Source organism: Dasypus novemcinctus, chromosome 18 (genome assembly GCF_030445035.2).
Source record: "Dasypus novemcinctus isolate mDasNov1 chromosome 18, mDasNov1.1.hap2, whole genome shotgun sequence".
NCBI classification, from domain to species: Eukaryota; Metazoa; Chordata; class Mammalia; order Cingulata; family Dasypodidae; genus Dasypus; species Dasypus novemcinctus.
In genome coordinates this window covers 372,638-399,887 of record NC_080690.1, presented here as the reverse complement: position 1 = coordinate 399,887, position 27,250 = coordinate 372,638, and the positions used below count along the sequence as shown (strand labels likewise).

The 27,250-nt window shown below is 58.5% G+C and overlaps 1 protein-coding gene and 1 long non-coding RNA gene across 3 annotated transcripts; one reads left to right on the top strand and one right to left on the bottom strand.

Annotated features, from left to right (window-relative positions):
- Positions 1-24,860, top strand: SPIRE2 (spire type actin nucleation factor 2). Of its 2 annotated transcripts, none has more exons than XM_004473428.5 (15): positions 1-277; positions 9,503-9,546; positions 12,453-12,803; positions 13,685-13,765; positions 13,854-14,018; positions 14,131-14,217; positions 14,425-14,548; positions 15,266-15,435; positions 16,064-16,256; positions 16,675-16,796; positions 17,412-17,546; positions 17,731-17,798; positions 23,088-23,115; positions 23,541-23,650; positions 24,538-24,860. In XM_004473428.5, the coding sequence occupies exons 1-15, from the start codon at positions 19-21 to the stop codon at positions 24,758-24,760; spliced, it is 2,160 nt and encodes a 719-aa protein (XP_004473485.1). In that variant the 5' UTR covers positions 1-18; the 3' UTR covers positions 24,761-24,860. The 2 variants fall into 2 exon arrangements, with proteins under 2 accessions (XP_004473485.1, XP_004473486.1); XM_004473429.5 differs by having other exon boundaries at positions 19-277; positions 23,541-23,642.
- On the bottom strand, positions 18,431-27,182 carry LOC105747608 (uncharacterized). Its single transcript, XR_001119564.3, has 2 exons — positions 26,887-27,182; positions 18,431-19,858 (listed from the first exon to the last, which is right to left on the bottom strand). It is a non-coding gene; the product is annotated as an uncharacterized lncRNA (long non-coding RNA).
- Positions 27,183-27,250: the final 68 nt, after the last annotated feature.

The window sequence follows — 27,250 nt, the reverse complement described above, 5'->3', positions numbered from 1 at the left end:
GGCGGTGATGGGGCGGCGATGGCCCGGGCCGGCAGCTCCCGCGGCGCCGCGCCCCCCCCGGAGCGCCCCGGGCCCGCCGCGCGGCCCGAGCCCGGGGAGCTGTCCCTGGAGGAGGTGCTGACGGCGTACGAGCAGCCGCTCAACGAGGAGCAGGCGTGGGCCGTGTGCTTCCAGGGCTGCCGCGGGCTGCGGGGCGCGCAGGGCCGGCGCCGCATCCGCGACACGGCGGACCTGGTCCTGCGCGGGGACGGCTCGGTCAGCGCGCGGCGGGAGCCCGGTGAGCGCCGGCGGGAGCGGTGGCCGGGCGGGCGGGGCCGGGGGCAGGGCCTGGGCGGGGGCGCCGAGCCCCCCGCGCTGAACCCGCGCGCTCCCCCTGGGGAGCTCCCCCTCCCGGCGCTGGGACGCGGACGCCCCTTCCCCTCCCTCCACGCGGCCAGACCCCGCCCCTCCCCGTCGCTCCCTCCGCGGCCGCTGAAGCCCCTTCCCCTCCCCCCCCCACCCCGGCCCCTCCTGGAGTCCGCGCCCCCCTCGGGGCCAGCCGCTCCTGGCCGCCCGCCCGCCTCCGGCTTGTGTTCCTCAGCGAAGGGGAACTTAGCGCAGTTGCCTTCGGTAAAACCAGGGCGCTCGGGGGTCCTGCCTCTCCGCCCCCTCCTCCCCAAGCTGGGCTGCGCCGCCCGCTGTGGGGGTCTGCGGTTCTGACAGCGCCGCCCCGGGGCTGGTCATCCCGGCAGCCCTTCCTCGTCCTGGGAGCGCCGAGGCCCCGACACCTGCGCGGAAGCGGACGTGTCCCCGCGGCGCCCTGTCCCCGGGTTAGGGCGTGGGGGGAGGGGCGCGCCTCACTCACGTCCGTGTCGAGTGTGTAAATTTGAGGCGCCGCGTGCTTGGTTTTCCTGCGCTTAACCATTGAGTAGAACCAACAATCAAGCCCTTAAAAGATGTTTCAAGTCTACTCAGAATTGTTTGTGATTTTTAAATTTTTACTCTTTTTCTTCTTAAAATATTTTTTTCACTGGAGAACTGGAGTGCCGGTATAGGGCATAGGATGCTATTACCCCAAAAGTTGATAGCCTATTCGGGATCACAAAACGCTCCTGGACGGGCTTTTCATGGCGGGGGTGGGGGTGAAGGAAGGAGGGTGGACCAGGCCAGAGCCAGATGAAAGCGGCAATGCAGGGTTAGCTTTGCAGCCACGGCCTGGCTGGCCCCTTGCCCAAGCACCGCCTCATTCTCAAGGCCCTTCCCCCTCTGGGTCCACCTCCCTGCTCCCCCCACACCTCTGGCCTGTTACACCTGGGAGTTGCTGAAATTTGCACAAAGTACCAACACATTTGACAGATGAAAATAAGAGTAGGCACGCAAAAGGCATTCCTTCCATTTTATGGTTGGGTAAACTGAGGCTCAGAGGGGTTAAAAGACTTGCACAAAACTGCACCGAAAGTTGCAGTGTTGGATTCGGCGCTTGTGCTACACTGTCTTCAAAGGCTGGATGAGAGAGCAGGGGCACACTGACCTGACCTTGCCTGCGGGACCCCCCAGTCTGCGTTTTTTTTGGAGAGACCCTGTTGAAGTGGCTGGTGGTAGATGTGCTCTATCCCAAAGCTGTCGTCTTCTCCTTATGAGACCACCACGTGCCGCTCCCCGTCCCTGGAGATAAAGGACCTAGCTCACGGCATGGCAGAGTGGTGCAAGACTCATAGGTCCTTCCGTGTTAAAGATGGAGAAACTGAGGCACAGAACAGCTGGGTGGCTTGGCACCAATCACAGCAGTGGGTTAGCACTGAGGACCTTGCATCTCCCCAACGTATTGAAGGCAAGCCCTCCTGTCTGCCCACCTCCCATTCCCCCGGAATCTCACAGCCCTTCCTTGGCCAGGAGGCCCCAGCAGCACTTCCTGCAGGTGAGAGCTGCCGTCACCTGCAGGGCTTGCCTTGAAATCCAGGCCAGGGTTCACTGCTCCCGCGTGGCTCAGTGGGGAGGCACCCGGCCTCCCCATTGGCTCGAGGAGGCCAAGTTCAGTTCTGGTCGACATGATCTTTGATTTCTGTTCATAAACATATCTCACAAACGTACTTGAGGTTTATGACTTACCGCCTCTTGAATGATTTAGAAGAATTATTATGCTGAACTTTCTCTTCTGTCCTTTTTGAGCTTTTGTGAGTCAACTGTTTCCACAAAGATGGCTAATAGAGTGTTCTCTAGGGCTTCAGTGAGAAATGAATTCACCAAAAGATGCATATTTATTTCTGTAAAGAGCAGTCAGAAAAATGTCCAACTTTGGCTCGTTTGCATTTTTGTTTTCGTTTTTTACCTCTGAATTTCTCAACATTTTATGTGGGCTCTCAGTATGCTTACAAAGTCCTGGCAAATCTAGGCATTAAGTACATATTTAAAATAACTTAAAAATTCAGTAATAAAACTAAACTTTTGGAGAGTGAATACTATCTTAGCATATCGTGGTGGTGCTTCTCCCGTCTCCAAGCCAAGTGGGGAAAAGCGGCTAGAACTTCCTAACCTTTGCTCTGAAAGCAACTTTATAACCTGCCTGTAAGATTTTTTTGGTGGGAAAATGGAAAGCGTACATCTGAGTTTCATTTTAGATGGCCGTTACTAAAACCACACGGTGGGAAAGGGTTGCCTTCATTTTTTGAGGCTAGAGGCTACTAGGCACCCCGGGGTCCTGCAGGAGGCAAGCTAATTACCTAAGGGCAGGTGACCCTGGAATGTTCCCCGCGGCATTCTTCCACTGCAGCTCTTCAGGGCAGTCACCTGGGAATGACCGCACCTAAAGCTGGCCATCACCTCCCTGGAGATGCTCCACGGGGCTCCCTCACTGGCTTACCCAGGAGCCCTGCTCCTCCTTGGCCAGGGGTCTCCGCCCAGGAAACGCCCAGGCAGGCGGGTGATGTGCTGGCCCCTGAGGTGGCCCCATGTCCCCCCGCTGCCTGTGGCTACCGCAGCGAGTCCTGGCCTGCTGCTGTCCGTGGCCCCTGCGGGATGCCCTGTGTGCCACAGGCCTTTCCTTTTTACATGACTCTCCACAGAGGGGGCGAGGGGGTGGGTGTCGAGGGGCAGTGTCCACAGCCCCCCGGGGGGCAGCACTCTCCTTCCACAGTGTCCCGTGGCGAGGCACCCCTGACGCCACCTGGGAGCCTCCGAGCTGGGGCGCTTTGCCCTGTGGGGTCCTGTAGGGTCCCTGCGGGCTGCCCCGCTCAGGCTGCCTGCCGTTCCCTCCAGAGCGGCCTGGACCCTGCCCCTCCCACGGCGGAAGAGCGGGAGGTTTGCGCAGTGATGCCGTGAGGTGGGCCTGTCCTGAGTGGCCTGTCCTGGGGGGCTCAGGGAAGGCCGGGGTGGGGCTGTGCCCCCTGTGCCTCGGTTTCCTGTCTGCGGTGGAGCCGGGAGGGCACCTGCCTGGCCCTCAGTGGGAGGCCGCCGGGGCTGGTGGGAGGGGGGGGTGGGCATGTCTGCGTGCCGTCGGGTGTGGTAGCAGAGAGTGTCCTGGCTGGTCGCACCTGGGGGTGCCGTGGCCGCCCCTGGGAAACCGCTGGAGCGCTGCGGGGCCCTCGAGCCGGCCCAGGCCGAGCTGCGCCTGCAGGTGCATTTAGGAGGAGAGGACCTAGTGCGTGGGGAGCTGGTGCAGCTTGGCTGAGTGCCTGCTTGCCCGTACGGGGTCCTGGTGCAATCCCTGCTGCCCCCTGAAAAAAAAGGAAAAGAAAGCCCCCTGGGGGCTCATCCCCACCCTCAGTCATCCAGGAAGGAATCACCAGAGCCTGGGGGAGAGCCATGGAGGGGGGGTGTTTGGGGGGACTGTGCTTCCCCCAGCCTCTAGGGACTGGTCCCGGGACGTGGCGTTGGAGCAGATGCGCCAGTGGGAGCTGGCGGCGTTCCGGCCGCAGGGTGCTGGGGTTCAGCTTGACCATTCGCCCCGTCTGCTCGGGAGGAAGGTGGCCGCAGGGGGTCCCCGCCCAGGCTCCTCCATGAAGCGGCCTGGAGAGGCGTCACGTCTGTTAGCACAGGCCCCGTGGCTCCCTGGCCGCCTGGCCGTGGTCAGCGTCCAGCACGTCTGGCCTCTGCGGGCTCTGGCAGCCACCTCTCCTGGGCTGGGCAGGAGGCTGCCCAGGGCCTGCGCTCAAGGCAGAGATCTCCACAGACAACACCCCTGCTTCCCAGCTCGGGAGGCCGAAGCGCTGCAGGGCCCGCCAGGCCGAAATCCAGGGTCAGCAGGCAGGGTTCTTCAAGGCGGTGACCACGCCCCGGTCCTGACCCCCTGCCTCCTGTCCACCCCTCAGGAGCCTTGTGGGGACGCTGGGCCCATCAGATGACAGGTGGTCTCCCACCTCAAGGCCACCTGAGCAGCCCCAGGCCTCCCGTGCAGCTCCAGGGGTCCAGGCGTGGCCATCTTCGGGGGCCGCTGGACGTCTGCCTGCCCAAGTCATGGGCAGCACTGACCGCCTTCACCACGTGCCTCTCCATTCTTCCATCAGCCCCCATCTGGGATTTTTTTTTGTGTTTTTTTTTAAGATTCATTTTTTCTCTCTCCTCCCCCCCCCAGTTGTCTGATCTCTGTGTCCATTTGCTGTGTGTTCTTCTGTGACCACTTCTATCCTTATCAGTGGCACCGGGAATCTGTGTTTCTTTTTGCTGAGTCATCTTGTTGTGTCAGCTCTGTGTGTGTGTGGCTCCATTCCTGGGCCGGCTGCACTTTCTTTCGCGCTGGGCGGCTCTCCTTACGGGGCACACTCCTTGTGCGTGGGGCTCGCCTACATGGGGGACACCCCTGCATGGCACAGCACTCCTTGTGCGCATCAGCACTGCGCATGGGCCAGCCGCACACGGGTCAAGGAGGCCCGGGGTTTGAACCACGGACCTCCCATGTGGTAGGCGGACACCTTATTTGTTGAGCCCAAACTGCTTCCCCCATCTTGGTTTTTATGCATTTCAAAAGAAACCATAAGGGTCAGTCCCTTCCTCTAAACATCTCAGCATGGGTGCTATTCGATATTTGTTTATAGGTGTTTATTTTGATGTAAAATATACATACAATGAAATGCATCACTGGCAGGCCTCCAACCCTCTCTGCACACCCTGCCCTGGATTCTGGTTCCGTGGACCCGTGGGGGGCCCAAAGCTGCCTGCCCACGTGCCTCCCATGGGGGCGTGAGAAGAGAGTGGCGGCCCTATCCCGGGTTCTGGCTCCCAGTCTGGGGTGGGCCTGGGACTCTGCATCTGCTGCTGGTCCGGGGGCACCGTCTGCACCTACCAGGTGGCCGTGCACGTGCCTTCCCGCACCGCGCTCCCAGGAGGTGTCCCCACCCTTGACCCCTCCGGACCCCAGATGGCCCGTTTCCAGGGACTCCGGGGGCCGGCGAGGGGGCAGAGCCAGGCGCCTGGGGCAGGAGCCCAGCTGTGGGTTCCGGGGATCCCTGCGAGCTCCTTGGCCTCTGGGGTTGGCAGGTGGCCTCTGGCGAGCGCCCAGGCTGAGCCCAGCAAGGGCCTCTGAGCAGAGAGGGGAGAGCTGCGGAGCCCCCCGAGGAGCGGCCGGTGCCACCTGCGGAGCGGGAGGGGGGCGGGCACAGGCCCTGACCTGGAGCTCCCGTGTTTGCCAAACAAACACGCCACTTCCCTGCTTCCACAGCCACGCCTTCCTCCGGCCTCTGTGCTTGGGCTCACGTGTCCCTGAGGCCAGGTGCTCAGTCCAGGGCGTCGCTTTGTCTACTTAAGTTTTAAACTTAATTTCCTAACAGTTACCAGCACTAATCGGTGGCTTGCTTTTTTGGTTAACCCTTTTTTTTCCTTTATTTCTCTCCCTCCCCCTAGTTGTCTGCTCTCTCTGTCCATTCGCAGTGGTTCTTCTGTGTCCGCTTCTGTCCTTATCAGCGGCATGGGAATCTGTGTTTCCTTTGGTTACGTCATCTTGCTGTGTCAGCTCTCCCTGTGGGCAGCGCCATTCCTGGGCAGGCTGCACTTTCTTTTGCGCTGGGCGGCTCTCCTTACGGGGCGCACTCCTTGTGCGTGGGACTCCCCTACACGGGGGCAGGGCACTCCTTGTGCGCATCAGTGCTGCGTGTGGGCCAGCTCCACATGGGTCAAGGAGGCCCGGGGTTTGAACCACGGACCTCCCATGTGGTAGACGGACGCCCTAACCACTGGGCCAAGTCCGCTTCCCTCTACCTAAGTTTTAAACTTAATTTCCTAACAGTTACCAGCACTAATCGGTGGCTTGCTTTTTTGGTTAATCAATCCTTAAATAGTCTATGTGGTCCACCACGGAGCAGAGAAGTCCAGCGACTTGCTCCAAGCCCCACAGCGGGCGGACGCCAAAGTCCTCCCTTGTTCCCGGCCTAGAACTGCCCGTGGGATCTGGGGGAGAGTGCGTGGAGCTCCCCCTCACACCCCTGGTTTCCGGCCGCCAGCGTCACAAGGGCACAGATGATAAGCCCCGTCCGGCCGTCCCCTGTGGCTCCCCACAGAGGAGTGTGGGCTCTGCGCGGGGAAGCCCTGCAGTCCAGGTGCTGCCCTCTGTGCGGCCCGTCCAGCGTCTCGGGCACTGCGCTCGGCCCAGGCCGCCCCGCCCTGCTTGGCTCTTGGGGCACCTTCTCTGAGTCAGGACGGGGTGCAGGCACCCTGCGGGCAGCGGAGCCTCCTGGGGTGGAGCCTGCGCCGGCATGGCCGGTGCCCTGTCCGGCAGCCCTGGGTTTGCTCAGCGCCCGGCTGTGGCTGTCGGTCACCGTGACTGGCCCGAGACGTGGACAGGCCAGGAGCCTCTCCGGACCCAAGCCACAGACCCTGCCGCCCTGGCCTCGTTGGGGGCTAAGGGAGCCTCGGGTCCCTGTGTCCTCGCCAGGCAGAGTGCGGACTTCCGCGGCCCCCGGCCCCCGGCCTGGCACCCCACCTCGTCCTCGGGAGCGTGCAGGCCTCGCACCTGCTCTTTGCAGGGACGCCGTGGACTGCGTAGGTGCCCCACCCTGCAGGTGAGGAAGGCGCCTGTGGGGAGGTGGGTCCTGCAGAATCCGGCGGGCGCCTCGCTGCCTCCCGCGCACGAGGCGTGTCCCCCGAAGCCGCTGGGAACCCCAGGCTGCGGAAGCCCCTGCAGACGCCTCTCCTCCAGCCGCAACTGTGTGTCTTTCTGGCCGCAGCCGGTATCGTCGCACGGGGAACTCCCTAGCTTCTCATTTCCCCCCATTTGTTACTTTATACAAAAGAAACAGGAATGGCTCTCCATCCTTTTGGCGAGGAGGCACCGCCGAGAGGTTCCACCACTCACCGCCTGCAGAGCTCAGGTGCGGGCTGGAAACGCCTGGATGAGGCGCCAAGCGGGTGGCACGCGGGCGCGGCAGCACTGCCAGGTGGTCTCGTGGCGCCGGTGGAAAGGGTTCTGGGCGTAGCTGCAGGCCGCGTGGCTCCGCCAGCCCCCGATCCTCACGAGCCTCAGTCGGCCGTCAGCACCCGAAGGCTCCCGCGTCCCTGCCACGTAGGGCGCCCTTTGGCCGAATGCTCCATGTCAGCACAGCTGGTAGGAGACTGAACTATCCAAGTGTGGACAGTTCCCCTGATCCTGCCAGCTGCGAGGGCCTGTGGCTTCCCCTCTGTGCTCTGCCTGGTGTTGCTCCTCCACCTCCCCGTGCCACGGCCCAAGCGCAGCCACACGCACGGGCCAGGGCCTGTTCGGCCGCGGGCCGCGGTCCCGTGTGGACTCCCGCTGCTCACTTCCGTGGCCCCGCTAACGCAGGCATGAGTGGTTTCCCACTATTTTGACGGCCCACCCAGTACAGACCCTCTAACTTCCTGCCTCTTTATAGCATTTGGGAACCATCCGCGGAGGCGGCAGTTTTCACAAGCAGATGGTTCCACAGTGCACGTCGTTTTATCCCACTTTGTTCCAGAAGGAAGTCACGGGGGCTGAATCTCCTATCTTTTTTTTTAAAGATTTATTTATTTACTTATTTCTCTCCCCTTCCCTCCCCACCCCGGTTGTCTGTTCTCTGTGTCTATTTGCTGCATCGTCTTCTTTGTCCACTTCTGTTGTTGTCAGCAGCATGGGAATTTGTGTCTCTTTTTGTTGCGTCATCTTGCTGTGTCAGCTCTCTGTGTGTGCGGGGCCATTCCTGGGCAGGCTGCCCTTTCTTTTGCGCTGGGCGGCTCTCCTTACGGGGCGCACTCCTTGTGTGTGGGGCTCCCCTACATGGGGGACACCCCTGTGTGGCACGGCACTCTTTGCGCGCATCAGCACTGTGCATGAGCCAGCTGCACACGGGTCAAGGAGGCCCGGGTTTGAACCGCCAATCTCCCATGTGGAAGACGGACGCCGTAACCACTGGGCCAAGTCCACCGCCTGAAGCTCCTATCTTGACACAGGGCTCACTGCTTGTGCCATTCAAGAGAGGTCGCAGAAGCGAGTGGTGTCTGTGTCTTGCCCACTGTGGCGTCTTCCGGACAGCTGGGGAGTGGCCAGAGCAGGTTCTGGGGCTCCCTGGCTCAGCCTGTCACCACTACCTACTAGGGAGCTGTTGGGGCAACCAGGCTCACAGTTCAGGGCCTCCATTTCCCCACCTGTGGAACGGGGCTCCAGCACTGCCCGCGGCCACCGTGCTGTGAGGGTTGCTCGAGCGAGCACAGGTATAATCCCACAGAGCCTCGGTGAGCGCTGACACGCGGGGCCTGGCTCGGTGCCGCGTCAGTGGCCTGTGCAGTCTGGGGGTCTCCCAGCCTGGAGTGTGGCAGCCAGGTGCCCGCCCCCAGCCAGCTGCCGGGGAGGCAGCCTGCCTCGCTTCCTGCGAGCCTCCGGCGTCCTCTCCGGCTGCTGTCTCGGGGTTCGCGGCCTCAGCTCTTGGCACTTGGAGGTTTGAAGCCAGGGGCCCTTCCTGCAGGCGTGACGGTGAGGACGGCCCTCCCTGCCCCCCGCCCGCTCTGTGCTCCCTGAAGCACCACATGGACAGGCCCGAGGGGACCTGCGGCTCTGATCGCCAGGTGGAGCCATGTCCGACCCCCGGCCGCTTGCTCGCGTCTGGAGCGACGGTGTTGGATCTGCCGGCCCACGGGGCGCTGGCCTGCGGTCAGCCTTCTGGCGCTCCCACGGAGACTCGGGGTGCTGCAGCAACCAGGAGTTCTGAGCAGAAGAAAAACCCAAACGGCACTCAGAGAGGCGGAGGAAGAGCTCACACGTGCGCGGCCCAGGGGAGGGTCGGTCTCCAAATCCTGAGCCCCATTTCTCAGTTTTCATGGGTTTATGTGGGTTTTATGTGGGACTAGCATGGTTCTTGCTCGTTGGCTAACACGTTTCTAGGCAGATTTTGCAAGCGGAGTTACAGAAGCAGAAGGCAGGTGCAAGGTCATGCTCTCGGGGCTGATTTACAGATGGGGGCAGGAGGGGCTCATTAGATAGTCTCCTGCAAGGTTATGCTTTTTATTTATCAACAGGGGCATGGTGGGGGGCCGCCCTGTCCGCCGGGGCCCCGGGGCTGCCACGCGCACGCCTTTACCTGCTCCTTCCCCTCCTGCCTTGCAGAGCCCGTGACGATGGAGGTGCCGCCGGCCAGCTCCGAAGCCCAGGTACTTGCAAGGGGACCTTTTGAATGACTAGACGTAAATCGGTGGCTGTTCGTGAAGCTTCGTATCGCTCAGGCGCAGGACTCGGTGGAAGGCTCGAAGAGCTGACCGAGGGGCCACGGGTGTGGGGGAAGGGCCGTGAGGACAGCTGGACACGCGCCCCCAATGGAGGGCAGTCACCGCCCACCCCAAAGGCTTTCTAAAGGAGGCCCGGGGTGCGGCCCTGTGAGTACTGCGCTGCCCCTGGCGACAGCACCCCAGGGGTCCTGCCGGCCGCTGACCCTCTAAGTTCACGCCCCGGGGCTTCATGAAACGCACCCGCAGGTCCCTCTTTCCCAGGTCAGCCAGGCGCTCTCTGGAGCCCGTCGGTCCCTGGGCAGGACCCGCTGGCCAAGACCAGGCTTCTTGGTTCCAGTCCTGCCGTCCCTGGGGCACAGAGGTCCAGCCTGTGGATTGGGCAGGGCTGCCGGCTCTGGGGCTTCGGCCCCCCACCCAGATTCCTCTCCATGGGAAAGCAAGAGCCGAGAGAAACAAGCAGCTGTCGGAGCAGGGGCTGGGATGGCGTGACGCTGTCAGCCCACGGAGCTGGCCACGACCAGGAAGGAGTCAGTGGGGCAGGGGCCCCCGGGGTCCCTGGGACCCTTTCCTCTCCACTTGCTGTCTTCTCCGGAGTTTGTGGTCTCGTGGGAGAGAACGAGTCAGGGCGCACCTTTCCCCAAGGGTCTGGGGGACACGCTGGAGACCCACTGTGCCAGGGAACTCCTGCCTGGCCTGGCCAGGCTTGCTGGTGCCCACTGACCAGCACACCTGGCTCGACTCCTGATTCTGGGGTACACCTGGGAGCTCGCAAGTGGGCGGCGGCGGCTCCCCTGAGCTGAGGCTGACCCCTGCCGGTGTCCTCAGCCCTCAGCCCTGCCTGGCCCCTCGGGCAGATGCTTAGGAGACCAGGCCCCGAGGCCTCAGCCAGGAGGGCCCTGTGGGGGGGACATGGGGCCCGGTGGAGTGGACGGTGGGGTGAGGGCGTGGCCCCTTCCGCGTGCGGGGCCGCGGCACAAGGCGCAGGGCGGGAGCGGCGGCAGGCCTGGCTAACCCAGAGCACGACGGGCCTTCCCGCTGGGGGGCTGCAGAGGGCTTGGTGCTGTGCCTGACACACCAGGAGAGCTGCTGGTGTTTTCACGTATCTGTTTCCATCCTGTTCAAAGAAGGGAAAATTTGAAAGCCCTTTCAAACAAAACAAAATGCTGCTTGCCACTTCCTCAGAAAGTTGAATGAAGAATTACCATATCATCTAGTGATTCCACTCTCCCAGCTGCACCCAGAAGAATGGAAGGCAGGGCTTCTGAGACTTGTACGCCAGTACACAGCAGCCAAAAGGGGGACCAGCCCAAGTGCTGATTGGCAGGCGGGCAGACGACTGGGCCATCTGTATGGTGCTCGTCGTTCAGTTGTAACAAGGGATGAAGTTCTGATACTTGCGGCAGCATGGAAGAAGCGTGAAGACACGCGGAATGAAAGAAGCCAGACATATTGTATGATTCACGTGTAAGAAATATCTAGAATAAGCAAATTCACAGAAAAAGTGATTCGAACTAAAAAAAATAATAATGAAAAGAAGAGAAAGTGATTAAAGGGTGCCCCAGGCTGGGGTGGGGCAGGAATGGGTTGTTGGTGCTTAGTGGGTGCAGAGGGTCTGTTTGGAGAGTGGTAATGGTGGCATAACATCGTCAATGAACCAAAGGCAGCTGAATTGTATACATAAATTGGTTAAAATGGTAAATTTTAAGTTATGTATAATTTATCACAACGAAAAAGAGTGGAAAAACAGAAAAAGTCAACCCAAAGTGTTATACAAACTGAAGTGGTGGCTGGATTGTCTTCACCCTCAGCATCCTTTGGTTGCTGGCCAGGGTGGACAGGGAGTGGATGGCACTGGATACGGCCCGATGTGACGTGGCACCTCCAACGCTGCTCAGGACACAGCCCGCGGGTGCTTCAGCTCGCAGGTGCAATGTTCTGTGGTAAGGAGAACTGGGAAAGGATGAGTGAAAAGCTGCTTCTGCAGGAATTCACGGTGTTCTGACCTGCTAGTGTGCTTCTTAGAAACCTCGTGAAGGCTCAAAACTGCTGGCCTCAGCACTCAGCACTGACCTTGCCGTGTAGGCCCTTCTCCCACCCTCTCAGGTACTCTGGTTTTTCCAGGTTTTTAAAAGCATTTACATGCACTGAAAAGTAACATGCAGTTTTAAATGTTTAAGTGAGACGATGCCATTTTTTTTTATGAGTACACATGTCAAACTGATTTCTTATTTACAGTTGAGCAATTATTTCAGCAGCATTTATTGGATAGTCTCTCTCCAGTGGTTTAAAATACGTGTATTTTAGAGAAAGTGTTAATGTACAGTAGAGTTGTCCTTTTAAAAATCTACTTGAGTGGGGTATACTTTACAGTGGAACACTCATACTTGGTGCAGTTCAGAGAACCTTGATGGATGTACACCCTGCACAACCAGCACTATTTTCCGGCACAGAACCTTTTCGCGGTGTCCCTGCCCCAGGCAGCCCTAAGCCCCCAGCCTGGGCTCCCACTCTGGGTCCGTCTGGCTTGTTTCTGGCGTTGGGCATGTGGACGTGTCCTTCGTTGGACCCCTCCCTCCGCCGCAGGCCGCGCCTCCCGGGGAGGTCATTTGGGCAGTTTCCAGGTTGGGGTGTGCCAGGCGCTCCTGGCCTCTAGCTTCTGAGTCTGCGGTTAAACTCCTGCGGGGGTGGCGCTGGCGCTGGCGCTTCGTCCACGCTTGTTGACCTTTCCAAGAATCCTCGCGCGTCTGCGGGGTGCCCTTGCCTCCCACGCCCGGTGGAGCGGGGCCCCCCGACCTCCAGCCCTGACCGCCTGGCCGCCCCTGTGTCCACAGATGGTGCAGGCGCTGGGCTTCGCCATCTACCGCGCGCTGGACTGGGGCCTGGACGAGAGCGAGGAGCGCGAGCTCAGCCCGCAGCTGGAGCAGCTCATCGACCTCATGGCCAACAGCGACTGCGAGGACGGCGCCGGGGCCGACGAGGGCTACGGCGGTCCCGAGGAGGAGGAGGAGGCCGAGGGCGCGCCGCGCGCCGTGCGCACCTTCGCCCAGGCCATGCGCCTGTGCGCAGCGCGCCTGACCGAGCCCGGGGGCGCCCAGGCGCACTACCAGGCCGTGTGCCGGGCGCTCTTCGTGGAGACGCTGGAGCTGCGTGCCTTCCTCGCCCGGGTCCGGGAGGCCAAGGAGGTGCGGGAGGGGCTGGGGAGGGGCTGGGGAGGGGCTGGAACCCGGGCCCTCAGGGTTGGCGATGCTTCCTCTTGCTTAGGCAGCAGAGAGCCTTCTTGAAACCAACAGATTCCACGGGCCCTCTGTAGCGGCTGTACCTTTCTTTCCTCTAACCAAGAAGGTTTCCTGGCCGTCTCCCCTGCGCTCGGGGCCCAGGCGGCTCTCAGGGTGTCCTCTTGGAGTATTGGGGTCTGGGACGCACGGGATGGCCCCCACTTCCCCCACCCCAGCAGCTTACAGGTGTCCTCTCCTCTCTGCCATCTTGCCCTGAGGTCAGTCTTTGTTTCTGTTGGTCAGTTTCCTACCCAGAAGACTTCAGCAGGAGGAAATGGCTCTAGGGTCAAGCAAGTGGAAGTCTGGGGAACTCTCGGGGGGAGGCACGGCTGGGATAGCGTGGCCTGGCGTTTGGGGCAGACAGCCCACTCAGGGACAGCGAGGAAGGGGCTCCCTGCCAGCCCTCTGCCCACGGGGACTGGGAGTCACAAACGGGACTGTTATTAAAGTCCACACCTCGTGCTGCCCAGAGCCCTGGCAGCATTTTCTGGGGTGTCCCAAAAGAGTCTGGCTTGAGCAACAGCCAAGGGCAACCAGTTCTGCCTGGGGGGGCCTGCCTGCTAGAAGCGGGTGCTTGGGTGGGGGTGTTGGTGAGAGCAGAGGTCCAGGCGGTCTTGACCCCAAGGCCCAGTGCACGAGTTTCCTAACAGGCCCCGACGTCCTCCGCCCTCCGCCTGTGCCGGCCTGTCCCTATTCACAAAGCTCAAACCAGCGACTTTCCCCTGGGCCAGGGTGTGCTCCCCCCACTGCCCCCTCCGCACTAACTGGCCCCTGCCTGGCGCTTCCAGATGCTGCAGAAGCTCCGGGAGGACGAGCCACAGGCAGAGAAGCCCCTGGCGGAGCTGGACCACCTGGGACACACGGACTGGGTGAGTGGCTGCCACCCCCACCCCCACCCCTCCACCGAGACGCAGAGCGAGCCCAGGCCCTGAGGCTATTTCTGTCTCCTGGGGCCAGGCCCGGCTCTGGGTCCAGCTCATGCGGGAGCTCCGCCACGGGGTGAAGCTCAAGAAGGTGCAGGAGAAGGAGTTCAACCCCCTGCCCACGGAGTTCCAGCTCACGCCCTTCGAGATGCTGATGCAGGACATCCGGGCCCGCAACTACAAGCTGCGCAAGGTCATGGTGAGCCTGGGGGCTGGGGCGCGGCCCGAGGGGCCTCCCATCACCCAGCACCTGCCCACACGCGCAGCCCTCAGCCCCGCTGACCCCCGACCCCGACCCCCGACCCCTCCAGGTTGACGGAGACATCCCGCCCAGGGTGAAGAAGGATGCCCACGAGCTCATCCTGGACTTCATCCGCTCGCGGCCCCCGCTCAAGCAGGTGCGGCCCACCCAGGGTCCCAGCCTCCCCAGCCAAGGGGCCGGTTCCCTCCTGCCCGAGGGCCGGAAGTGGGGGCTGTGTCCTCCTGGGGTCCCGCTGTTGCTGGGCTGGCCCACCCCTCCCCGCCCCTCGGGGACCCCGCAGCCCCCTGTGGACTTCCCCGTCTGCCCGCCGCCCAGCAGTCCGGTCGCCTCCCCCATCCTGCAGGTCTCAGAGAGGAGGCTTCGCCCCCTGCCCCAGAAGCAGAGGACGCTCCACGAGAAGATCCTGGAGGAGATCAAGCAGGAGCGGAAGCTGCGGCCAGTGGGGAGCTCCTGCTGGGGCACCCGAGGTGAGGGGGCGCCTGGTTCCCTCCCCTCTTCTCTGCCGCCAACTCCTGTGGGGGGCCGTGGATTTAAGCAGATGGTGCATGGAGAGCGCTGGGCACAGTCTCTGGGGGTGGGAGTAGGCGTTACAGTGCCCCGTCCTGCCCTGTCCTGCCCTGTCCAGCCCCTGACCTGCCCCGTCCTGCCCCGTCCTGCCCCCGTCCAGCCCCTGACCTGCCCTGTCCTGCCCCCGTCCAGCCCCTCCTGCCCTGTCCTACCCCCGTCCAGCCCCGTCCTGCCCTGTCCAGCCCCTGACCTGCCCTGTCCTGCCCCCGTCCAGCCCCTGACCTGCCCCGTCCTGCCCCGTCCTGCCCCCGTCCAGCCCCTGACCTGCCCTGTCCTGCCCCCGTCCAGCCCCACCCTGCCCCATCCTGCCCCTCCTGCCCCCATCCTGTCCTGTCCTGCCCCCGTCCAGCCCCTGACCTGCCCTGTCCTGCCCCCGTCCAGCCCCTGACCTGCCCTGTCCTGCCCCTCCTGCCCCGTCCAGCCCCTCCTGCCCTGTCCTGCCCCCGTCCAGCCCCGTCCTGCCCTGTCCAGCCCCTGACCTGCCCTGTCCTGCCCCGTCCAGTCCCTGTGCAGCCCCCGTCCAGCCTCTGACCTGCCCCCGTCCATACTCACTGACCTTCCCCTCCCCCCAGGGTTTGCCCCCCTGCCCCCCCCACTTACTATCCCCTGCCCCCCAGGGTTCGGCTCCCTGCCCTGCATCCTCAATGCCTGTTCAGGGGACGTCTCGTCCACTTCCTGCATCAGCTTGTCCCTCACGGACACGGGGAGCAGCACCCAGCGCCCGCGGCCCCGCGTCCTCCTCAAGGCGCCCACCTTGGCCGAGATGGAGGAGATGAGCACGTCTGAGGTCAGGGCGCTGCGGCTCCTGAGAGGCCAGGGGGCAGGAAGCAAGGAGCTGGGCACACGCTGGGGCAGCAGGGGGCCGTGGCAGTACACGCCCACTGCCTGGCGCCCTCTGCCCAGCGCCCACCGGGCTGAAGGGCCGCGGGCAATGCCGTCCAGCTTGCTCTCCTTCGCAGCTGGTGCCTGGCGTGGGCTGGGCCTGGGGACACGCTCTCGTTTCGGCCCTCAGACGGGCGGCGTGGAGCCTCTTCCAGCATTAAAAATGGCCAGAGAGGACGTGGCCCATCTTCTCGGGGCCTTGAAGCCCAGCTGCCGTGGTCAAGGAGAGCCACGCGCTCCCAGCCGCACTCCTCCCCCGAGCGTGGCACCTGCTGGTCCCGGGCTCGGTGATGCCACGGGTGGTGGCTGTCCGGGGCCACCCAGTGTCAGACCTGTTCTCCCTAGAACTTTCCGGAAGGCCTCAGGGAAGGTCTTAATTACTGAGGTTCTCCCCTGCCCATGAGGAGCTCGGACTGGGTGGTGAGGGGAGGGTGGCCTGCGGCCTCAGTGGGCGCAGCCAGGCCCCAGTCCTTGGGCCTGGGGGGACACGGGTGAGTGGCCAGTGGACAGCACTGGGTCTGGTGTCCCTGCAGGAGGAGGAGTCTCCATGTGGGCTGGCGCCGCTGAAGCGTGACCGCTCCTTCTCGGAGCACGACCTGGCCCGGCTGCACAGCGAGGTGGTCCCCAGCCTGCAGCCCCCTGCCCAGACCCCGGGCGGGGAGGAGCCGCCCCCTCGGCCCCGAGCGGGCAGCGAGCAGCCCTGGAGGCCCCGCGCCCAGGAGCATGGCAAGTGCTTTGGCCCCGTCCCTCTTCCTCTGCAGGGAGACGTTTGAAAGCCCAGCCCAGACTCCCCCGCTCCCAGGCAGGCAGGCCCCCGCTTTTGACTTTAAAAGAGTAAATACACGTGCGCGTCCAGTGGCCCAGCAGACAGCAGGACGGAGGCGCGTCCCCGGGAACCCCCATGGGGAGAGGAGGGGGTGCTGCAGCGCTCCCCGCGGAGCCGCGTCTTGAGCTCTGGAGGGGTGTCTTCCGTGGCGAGCGGCCGTGGAGCTGAGTCTTGGGCCCGCTTTAGACTGCGGCCTCGTCCCAGCACTGGGCGATTCTGAATCGACGGCTCCAGGGGCCCCAGCCTTGCCTCCGAGCTGACAGCAGAAGAGGGAGCCCACCCTTGGGGCAGGGGTCCTGACGGGCCTCTCCACTTCAGGTTCCTTCCCCGCGAGCGTCCAGGCCGGGCCTGAGCCCAGTTCCCCCCCGTGCCCCCCGGGCCCAGCAGAGGAGAGGCCCGAGGCTGCCTCCCGGGACAGCCAAGCCGGGCACCTGTGGCTGGTGAGTGACAGCAGCACTTGCAGTGCGAGCTGCCTGCACCCAGACTTGGCTCCCTGCGTCAGCCTCGGGAGGCCCCGAGTGCCCACCCACATCCCCCAGGCAGGATGTGCCACAGGCTGGTCTCAGAAGCAGGTGGCTGAGCTGCTGCATCTGGGCACAGTTGGCGTCCACTGCCCTTGGTCTGGACACCGTGGCCCAAATGCCCGGGAGGGACAGCCGAGTCTTGCCTCTTCCTGGGGTCAAGGCACTGCCCTGAAGGCAGCACGAGTGGCAGGGGGAGCGCCATGCCAGGTCGAGGGTCTCAGCCTCGGCCTCACCAGCTGTGGATTTTGTCTCCCCTGTGACCGGAGAGCCAGCCCTTGGACCTGAGCTTCAGCCTCAGGCATGTGGCATGTTAGATGTTGTCATTCCCAAGTTCATCGAGAGGCTCAAATGAGGAAATGCACGGGGGTGGGATGGATGGGAAAGCCTCGCCTGCAGCAGGACCTGCTTCCAGGAGAAGCGTGGACGACTGGTGGCTGGGGACTGGTGGTCCAGCTGCTGGGAGGCTCCTGCCCGAAGGGGCTCCCCCTGGGCTCCTGGTCAGCACCAGCCCCTCGACCCTCCTGCCCCCAGGAGTTCAGCCACCCTGTGGAGAGCCTCGCACTGACCGTGGAGGAGGTGGTGGACGTGCGCCGGGTGCTGGTGAAGGCCGAGATGGAGAAATTCCTGCAGAACAAAGAGCTCTACAGCGGCCTCAAGAAGGGGAAGGTGAGGCGGCAGGCACCCAGGGGGACCGGCCCAGGCAGCCGGGGGGACGGGCCCAGGCAGCCGGGGGGACAGGCCCAGGCAGCCGGGGGGACCGGCCCAGGCAGCCGGGGGGACAGGCCCAGGCAGCCGGGGGGACCGGCCCAGGCAGCCGGGGACGACCGGTTCTAACCCGCCCCTCTGGCAGATCTGCTGCTGCTGCCAAGCCAAGTTTCCGCTGTTCTCCTGGCCGTCCACCTGTCTCTTCTGCAAGAGGTGAGCCTTTCAGAAAGCACCTGCTGGGAATTAACGTGGGGCGAGGAGGCAGGCCCCGAGGCTGGTGCGTCCAGCAGAGGTCTGACAGGGATGCTTAGCCCGAGGTGCACCTGGTGCGACTGAGGAACTCTCAGCTTTACTTAACTGAAGCAAATTTTAATTTAAATAGCTAGGGGACTTCTCCTTTCAGCCAGGATGGGTAAGAGATTTACCCTTCCCCTTGAATCAACCACAACAACAAACTCAAAGGATTGAAACCAGACTTTTTAAGACACCGGACATGAGGCAGCCACGGGAGACACTGGAGGTGAGCCCCATGCCCGCCAGCTTCCCGCGTGGCATTTCCAGGCCATGGACCGAGGAGGGGGACCCAGCCAGAGGCTGATGGACCCCCTGAGCTGAGATGTGGCTGGGACCCCAGGGAGCCCGGGGCAGTGAGGGGCACACAGTGCGCATTCTGGAGGGGAGGGAACCCGAGCAGTCAGCAGAGCACTGTCAGAGCAGGTGTGCAAGGAGACTGATTACCCATGGCTGGAAAAGAACCACCCAAAGCAGGGGTTGGTAAACTGTGGCCCACGGGCCACATCTGGTCCACTGCCTATTGTGTGAACATAGTTTTACTGAAACATAGCCACACTTACTCATTTATTCACTATTTAGCCATGCCTAAAATTTTTATCTGGCCCTTTACAGAAAAGTTTACTGATCCTTGTCTTAAAGGTTTAAGGGGACAGTGCCCAGCACCCACTAGACACACTGGAAAACCTTGTAATCCACCAAGGGGCATTGAGGGGGATAACAGAAAGGCAAAGAGTAAGTAGCTCTAGATTTAGCACTGCTGGACCTCACAAATCATAAAAGCAAGACCCACAAGGATCAAACAAAGCTCAAGAATATGAATATAAAATATCCAGCACCCAACAAAATGTCTGACATCCAATCCAAGATTATCAGGAAAATGTGACCCATGATGAGGAGAAAAGTCAATCTATCGAAGAAACCAAAAGTGATGAAAATGTTAGTTAGCAGAGAAGGATGTTAAAAGTTAATGTGTTTGTTCTGCATCCCATATGTTAGAAACATGGAAGATATAAAGACACAAATCAAACCTCTAGACAAGAAGACTGTAATGTCTCAGATGAAAGACACCCACAGGATTAATAGCAAATTAGACATTGCAGAAGGAAAAAAGAAAACACTGAGGAGATAAAAAGAAGGGAGAAAAAAGCATTTGGGAACTGTGGGATAACTTCAAGCAGCCTAATATGTGTGTGGGTAAGTGGAGGGAACAGAAAATATATTTGAAGAAATAATTGCTGAAAAAAATTCCAGATTTGAAAATACAAACCCCCAAGAAACCCCAAGTACAAAGAATCCCAAGCACAAGAAACATGAAGAAAGTGACAACGGGACACATTAATCAAATTGATTAAAACCAACGATAAAGAGAAACTTTTTTTTTTCTATATATCCCTTTGGATTAAAGTGGTCCCTTCCTTCAGTCGAGGGGATGAGCCTGGCTAGCAAGGATCATCTTAGGGTGGAGGTGAAGGTCAGCGCAGCCCGTCTGGAGGGGACGGGCCACGGCCAGGAGAGCATCGCTTGGGAAGACTCCCAGGAGCAAGGCCCACAGGTGCTCAGTCCCCCCGCTGGGTGGGTGCAAACGTCCATTACCCGTTCTGCGCACTGCGCACACAGGAAGTGCGCTGGGATCTGGAGAAGCTATTGGTGGCCTTATTTCAAGAGTGACTCGTCCCAGACGCAGCTCGTCTTCATAGTTCTCAGGAGATTCCTTTGACTCCTGTGTCACTGTGTCATTGGTACATCAAAGGGCGCTGAGCACAACAGCATAGGAAGCTCAGTGGTGAGGTGGAAGGGAGACTGGGTCAGGAGAGAGATGACGAGCGGCAGGAACCAGTCAGGACGCGGGCCCTGCAGTGCAGTGAGAGGAGATGGGAAACTGCGTTTCCACAGTGGCCTTGTCATGAGGGTGAAGAGGAGTGTCGTGATTCTGCAGACACTTGGGATGTACTCAGGACTTGGTAACCAATCAGATGTAGCTGGAAGAGACAGAGGGCGACTCTAAGAGGAAGAAACTAATTACAAGTGGAAGTTTTGTCTGCCTTCATTGTGGCTTTCTAATGCCAGCAAACTTGTCTTAGTTCCAGTGGTGTTAATACACCACAAGTAGCAATGGGTATAATCTGTTCTATTTTTCTCTCTTTTTAAATATATATTTTTTATTGAAGTATATTATTCATACATGAACACAAACAATAAGCGTATAGTAAAAGTTGTGAACTTTAAATAAACATGCATAACATCATACAGGGGTCCTGTACATCACCCCTCTACCAACACCTTGCATTGTTGTGATACATTTGTTACAAACTCTATTTTCCCTCATTTAGTTTGTTGCTCAATTCCATGGCTTTCCCTATTCCCTTAAAGAGAAATTCTTGGAAGCAACCACAGAAAAAAGACATGTTACAGAGGAAAGAAAAAACTATAGATTTCTTAAGAAAATAATGCAAGTAAGAAGACCATTGTACATTTAAAGTAGTGAAAGAATTAAAAACTGTCAACCTAGAATTCTGTATGCCCAGCAAAAACATTTTAAAGACAAAGGAAAAAATACATTTCCAGATATACAAAAGCTGAAAGAAAACTTCATTAGCAGACCCACTCTACAACAAATGCTAAAGGAGGTCCATTATGTAGAAGGGTAATGGTACCAGATGAAAATATGAATCTACACAAAGGTAAATGTACAAGATAATTTTTTATCAAAGTTCTTTAAAAACTAAACCAATATCCAGCATGCAATAAGGTAAAACACAATGTCTGACATCCAATCATAGATTACCAGGCATGCAAACGTAGTAACAAAATTAATAACATCACATCATGGGGTTTATAGTGTTCGTATATATAAAATATATGATAACAGCATTAAGGCCAGAGAGGGGTGGGAATTGGAAGTATGTTATTTTAAGATTCTTATAGGCTCCATGAAGTGGTATGATATTGCTTGAAAGTAGACTTGATAAGTTAAAGAAATATACTATAAACCTCAAATGAACCACTAAAATGACAAAGCAAAGAGTTACAGCTAATAAGACAACAAAGGAGATAAAATGGAATCATAAAAATATTTGATTAATCAAAAAGAACACAGGAAAAGAAGAAAAAGGAAAGAAAGATCAGATGGGTCAAAAAGAAAACAAATAGCAAGACTTAAACTCAACTATATCTATAATTATATTAAATGTAAATGATCTAGAAATAAAATGTAAATGGTCTAAAGAACCTAATTAAAAGGCATAGTTTGCCAGATTGAATTGGAAAAAAAAAGTAAGACCCAAATATCTGCTGCCTATAAGATATTTACTATTAAATATAAAGACACAAATAGGTTAGAAGGAAGGGAAATGATTACCATGGACACTAGTCAAAAGCTGGAGTTGATGTATCATACAAAGTAGATTTCAGAGCAAAGAACATTACCAGAGAAGGAGTTCATCTCATAATGATAAAGAAGGTAATTTCATCACGAGAAAAAAAAATCCTAAATATTTATGCATCTAATAAAAGGAAGAATAACTAAATCTAATTATAGATTTCAATACCCCTTTCTCAACAATTAACTAGTAGACAGAAAAAAAAAGGATATAGAAAATTTGGACACTATCAAACCAACTAGATCCAATTGACATTTATAGAACACTCTACCCAATAGCAGAATATTCTTCTCAAGTGCTCATGGAACATTCACCAAAACAGACCATATTGAGCCATAAGGCAGGTCTGAATAAATTTAAAGGACTTCAAGTCATTCCAAATATGTTCTCTGACCAGAATGAAATGAAATTAATGCAGGGGGTTGATAGCAAATTAAATTATGGCACATCTATGCAAGATTATACAGTTCTTTTTAGGGAAAAAAATGGGTTTGGACAATTTGTATTGAGAAGAGCTCCTGATGTATTATAACAAAATAATATGCATAATACACCCCATTTTATTTTAAAAATTATATAGGGGAAACGGACTTTGGCCCAGTGGTTAGGGCGTCCGTCTACCATATGGGAGGTCCGCGGTTCAAACCCCGGGCCTCCTCGACCTGTGTGGAGCTGGCCATGTGCAGTGCTGATGCGCGCAAGGAGTGCCGTGCCACGCAAGGGTGTCCCCCGCGTGGGGGAGCCCCCACGCGCAAGGAGTGCGCCCGTGAGGAGAGCTGCCCAGCGTGAAAAGAAAGAGCAGCCTGCCCAGGAATGGCGCCGCCCACACTTCCTGTGCCGCTGACGACAACAGAAGCGGACAAAGAAACAAAAGCAGACAAAGAAACAAGACGCAACAAATAGACACCAAGAACAGACAACCAGGGGAGGGGGGGGGAAATTAAATAAATAAATAAATCTTTAAAAAAATAAAATAAAATAAAAATAAAAATTATATATATTAATATATACTTAGAAGAATCTGGAGGATTAAAACTGTATCAATAGCAGGAATTATTTGATGGATTTTAGAGGAGAGGACCCTTCTGTATTAATTTTAATTCTCTGTGATGTTTGAAATTTTACAACAGGCATCTACTATTTTGTTTTTTAAGATTTATTCTCCCCATCCCTTCGTTGTTTGCATTTGCTGTATCTGTCTGTCATATGCTAGTCTTTTTAGGAGGCATTAGAAACTGAACCTAGGACCTCCAATGTGGGAGGGAGGTGCCTAATCACCTGAGCCACTTCCGCTCCCTGCTTTGTTGTGTCTCATTATGTTTTCCTCATGTCTCATTGCATCATCTTGTTGCATCTGCTTGCCGCACCTGCCTGTTGTGTCAGCTCGCTGTCTTGGTCATCTTCTTTAGGAGGCATTGGGAACCAAACCTGGGATCTCCCATGTGGTAGCCAGGAGCTCATTCGCTCGAGCCACATTTGCTTCCTGGTATTTACTGTTGAAATCAGTACGGGAAATAAAACACGTTAATGTCCTCGTAAAGCTGAGCATCGTGGTTGAGGCCCCTGGGCTACGGTGCCTCTGTGTGAGAAGTGTCAGGCCCAGTCCGTGTGGAGCCTGTGAAGACTTCAGGTCGGGTGCTGTACAGGGAAAGCTGGGGAGGCATAAAGGACTTGGGGTAGAGAGCTGAGTCAAAAGAGTGGGATTCAGGAGGAAGGTGATCAAGCACAAGGCAAGGATGGTTTGACCCTGGACCTGTGCCAGGTGGGACACAGGTGTTTCCTCGTGGGCCTCTGCATGGAGCTGATTCTTTCTCTCTTTCCCTTCCAGAGCTGTCTGCACTTCCTGTAGCAGAAAGGTGAGGCTGTGCCCTTGGGGTTTGGGCATCAGGAGCCATGGGAGCAGGTGGGACGAGGGCCCCACTGTGTTTCCCCTGGACAGTCACACCCTCCCATCCATCTCCTTCCTCCATGCAGGATCTGTACTAAACGCCCCCAGACCATGCAGTTTTTAAAAGCCCTTGATGGTGATTACTAATTTATTCATTCTATCACTTCATGTTGGTGAAGAATCTGCTTCAAAGGGATTTTTTGTCACCACTATTTTAAACTCTTACTTTATGCCCTGCCACATGGCTATGGGAACTCTCCTCATCAATAGTAAATATTTGAGTGCAGGACCTGCACACCTTGCCGACTCCCCACCGCTGCTGCTCGTGCTCCCTGGGCCTTCCCAGAGGCGATGCTTTGCTCGCAGCCTGCCAGGCCTCTCTCTGCATTGCAGATCAAGATGCCTTCTAAGAAGTTTGCCCACATCCCCGTCTACTCGCTGGGCTTCGAGAGTCCTCAGAGGGCGTCACCTGGCAGGACCGCGCAGAGAAAAGAGGTCTTCCAGTGAGCTGCTTTGCCTTGTAGCTGATGTTGCCACGGGAGCTGTGGGGCTGACCAGTCTCTGTTTGCTGTGACACCCCAAGTCCGTGGCAGACGGACTATGTTGGAGGGGAAGGGTAGCACAGCTGTAGCGGGTGGGCCTAGCACATGCATTCTGGCCAAGGAAGAGCCTTTGCTGGGCATGTCTGTTCACTCACGTTCCCAAAGTCTGTGCTGCCTGCCCTCCGAGCCTCACTTTCCCAGTGGCTGGTGAAGGCATGAAGGAAGCAGATGGTGAGAAAGGTGCCTGGGAGGGGGCGAGGCTCCTGAGGGGTGGGCAGTGGTCGGGTGGTAGAGAAGCCAAGTGGAGGGACGTGCACCACCCAGGCCTGAGGTGGGAAGTTTTGACGGCCAGGAGGCCCTCAGTGGGGCTGAGAGGCAGCCCCATGCCCATCTCCCCCCTACTGTGTCCTGGTTTGGAGATAAATCCCACACCATCCAAGGCTAGCAGGTGGGGGCCATTCACTGCAGATGGAGAGCCGTGGCAGTCTTATCAGAAGTGCAACGTTTATTACTAACTGAAGGTACTAACCCAGAGCAGGTGCTGTGTCCCCACAAGGACGCACCCCACAAGGATGCTGGCAGAAGGGGACCCAGAGGCACAGCTGGGGAGAGCCTGGACTGGAGCCCGGGCCGTGTGCCCGAGCTCCTGCTCTCGGCCACTCGCCTGGGAGTTGCTCTGGCGGTCATGTACGTGTGTGTGGCTTGGCAGGTGCGAGGCATAGCCGGAGGGGACCGGTTAGAGCAGGGGTTCTTAACAGGCTCCATGGGCTTGAAATGAAATTCAAAAACACGCTCTTGTGGGACCTTGCAGCCGGGCTCCTCCCCTTAGCCGCCTTTTCTGCCCACAGGTCCCTGCAGGGGCCGCAGTGGCGGAGCGTGGAGGACGAGTTTCCTCACATCTACACCCACGGCTGCGTCCTGAAGGACCTCTGCAGCAGCTGCACAGGTTTCGTGGCAGACGTGGTCCGTTCCAGCCGCAGAAGTGTGGACGTTCTCAACAGCACCCCTCGCCGCGCCCGCCACACCCAGTCCCTCTACGTCCCCTCTCCCAGGACTCTCGACTTTGAGTGACAGCCCTGGGGTGGAGCCACCTGCCCTCTCCTGTGCTGCGCATGTACATATATACATACAGACGCATTCGTAGAATACATCCTCAGCCTATGTATTTCTATACATCGTTTCCTGGCTCCTGCACTCGCTTGGACAGCTCCCTCCAGCACCTGTCCTCCCAGGGGGATGAGGGGAGGCCTGCAGCAGAGGGCTCTGCGTGACGTAGCTTCTGAGTAAGACACCCCCGTGCTCTTCTCCAGGGGTGAGGACGAGGCGGCTTCCTGCCTGGGCGATGCTCTGGTCGGGGAGGAGGTCGTGGCTCCACCTGCTCTCCTTCAGCAGGGCTGGGACAGGCAGTTGCAAAGGGCGTTACCCCAGCCAGCTCACCACACGGCGGTGCCCACCTTGCAGACTGGGAGGGTCCAAGGAGCCACGTGTGCCGGCACAGGAGGGTGGAGCTCCGAGGCTGCACAGACTGCTGGTCTCAGACTCGTTAAGGCCTCTTGGCTCCCAGGTCCTTACTGCTATGCACTGGACTGTTGACCCAGTGAGAGCCACTTTAGCGGAGGCCATGGTCTCCAGGGAGGAGGAGGGCTCTCGGGGGCTGCACTCTGGGACTGAGAAGGATGAACTGGGTCCGGTCATGGCACCCACTGCTGGGGAGACACAGGTGCCCTGGCTGCCTTCTGCCAACTTCATGACTCGTCCGGGGAGCCTGTGCTCCTGGCCCTCCCCTTATCCAATGGGCATGAGTCCCTGAGGGCTCGGGGCGACAGCGCCACCACTGCTCCTTGGAGGGCTGATCAGGCCCCTGCAGCCCACCGCTAAAGCACTGCGTGCTCACTACCCCGGGGGGGTGATGCATAAAATTCTACCATGAGATGAGGAAATTCAGAGGGGAGGGAACTTGGCCCAAGAAATGCAGTTTGCAGGGACTGAGGCAGGGCTCCCCCCAGGCCTGTCTGACTGCATGCTCAGTGCCTACCATGCAGATACAGGGACTTACAACAGATGGAGAGAGGGATCTGGGCAGATGTGACATCAGATGGGGTCCAGAAAATTCAAATACATCTAAGTCAGAGCAGCTAAGCCCCCCGCACTTGTTATGAGCACTTCACTGGCAGGGTGTATCATTTGTTATTCCCATTTCAAGGTGAGTAAGCAGGCACCGGGAAGCAAGAATTGGCCCTGGTCTGTGGCAACTCCACAGCAGGTGTGACCCTCCCTCATCCTCACGGAGCACCTAATCCCAAAGGGGAGGAGACGACTCTGCCACCAACGGACAGGAGCACTTTGGAAACAATGCCCAGATGAAGAGAGAACCCCAACCTGGGAGTGGCCGTGGGGGAGTCGGAAGGTGCTTCTTTCTGGCTTCCTGTCTAAGATCTTGACAAATGGAGGAATCCACTTAATCCAGAACTGCTTGGAACCAAACTTTCCCTGCTGAAGATGAGCTAACACGTTGAGAGTTGGTGGCTCGTACAAGGCACCATTCCCGGTCAGGTCTGCTGTCGAATGTGGTCAACGAGTGGCAGGAAGAAGCTCCAGTGAGGCTCCAGGCCTCCAGACGCTGTAACAAGCAGACCGGCCCTGCGGGAAGCCTCTGTACCAAGCAGTACTCCTTCATTTGCAGGATTGAGGGGTGGTCCAAAGGTCCTAGGGGAGTGGCAGGACCAGGCAGGGCCCACAGGGTGCTGAGACAACGGCTGTTATGAAGAATTTCAAGATTCTGGCCCCGGTACAGGCACAGTGGCTGGGCATACACACGGAGAGCAACCCCCCCCCCCCCCCAGCCCCCCGCCCCACGTTGGAATCCCAGGCCTGAACACAAGGGCAGCTGTGGGACCCGGCACACTTACTTACTCCAAGTCCTATTTTTCCCTGTAAAAGGGGGGACAACTACTTCCCAGGATGAGGTGAGAATGGATCCAGAGCCGGGGCTAGCTCTCAAGGGGGTGCCACCCTTCTCCTCCCTGTTATGTCCCAGCGGGGACCAGCGCATCTTCCCGCGCACTTGGAGCTCTCCAGTCGTGGGGTCTCAGGGACAACTGCACGTCAGAATCCCCGCCCCCAGGGGCTTTTAAAACAAACACCAACCCCGACCCAGACTCAGAATCCTCGCGGCGCATCCTGGCACCAGGCTCTACCTGAGACCGCCGATTCCCAGGAAACCATCCAGGACATCAACGACAGCAAGAAGCAAAGTCCCCGGACCACTCCCAAGATTCGGGAGCAGTGGCCGCGGGTCCTCCCGAGGGCCGTGGGAGGCGGGCGGGTCCCGTTTACAGCCGCGGCTAGGCGGGGGCGCACTTGCCAGGTGGCACAGGTAGGGCGTGCGGGCGGGGCGAGGACCCGGCGTCCCCGGGCGCGGCCCTAGCCACCGGGCCCGCCCCCGTAGGTCGCCGCCACTGCCCGCGGGAGGCGGCCGCCAGTCGGCGCGCGTCTCCCCCAACTCTCGCGAGAGCTCGGAGCGCCCGCACCCTGTTTTGACGCTAGTGGTGACGGTGCGGA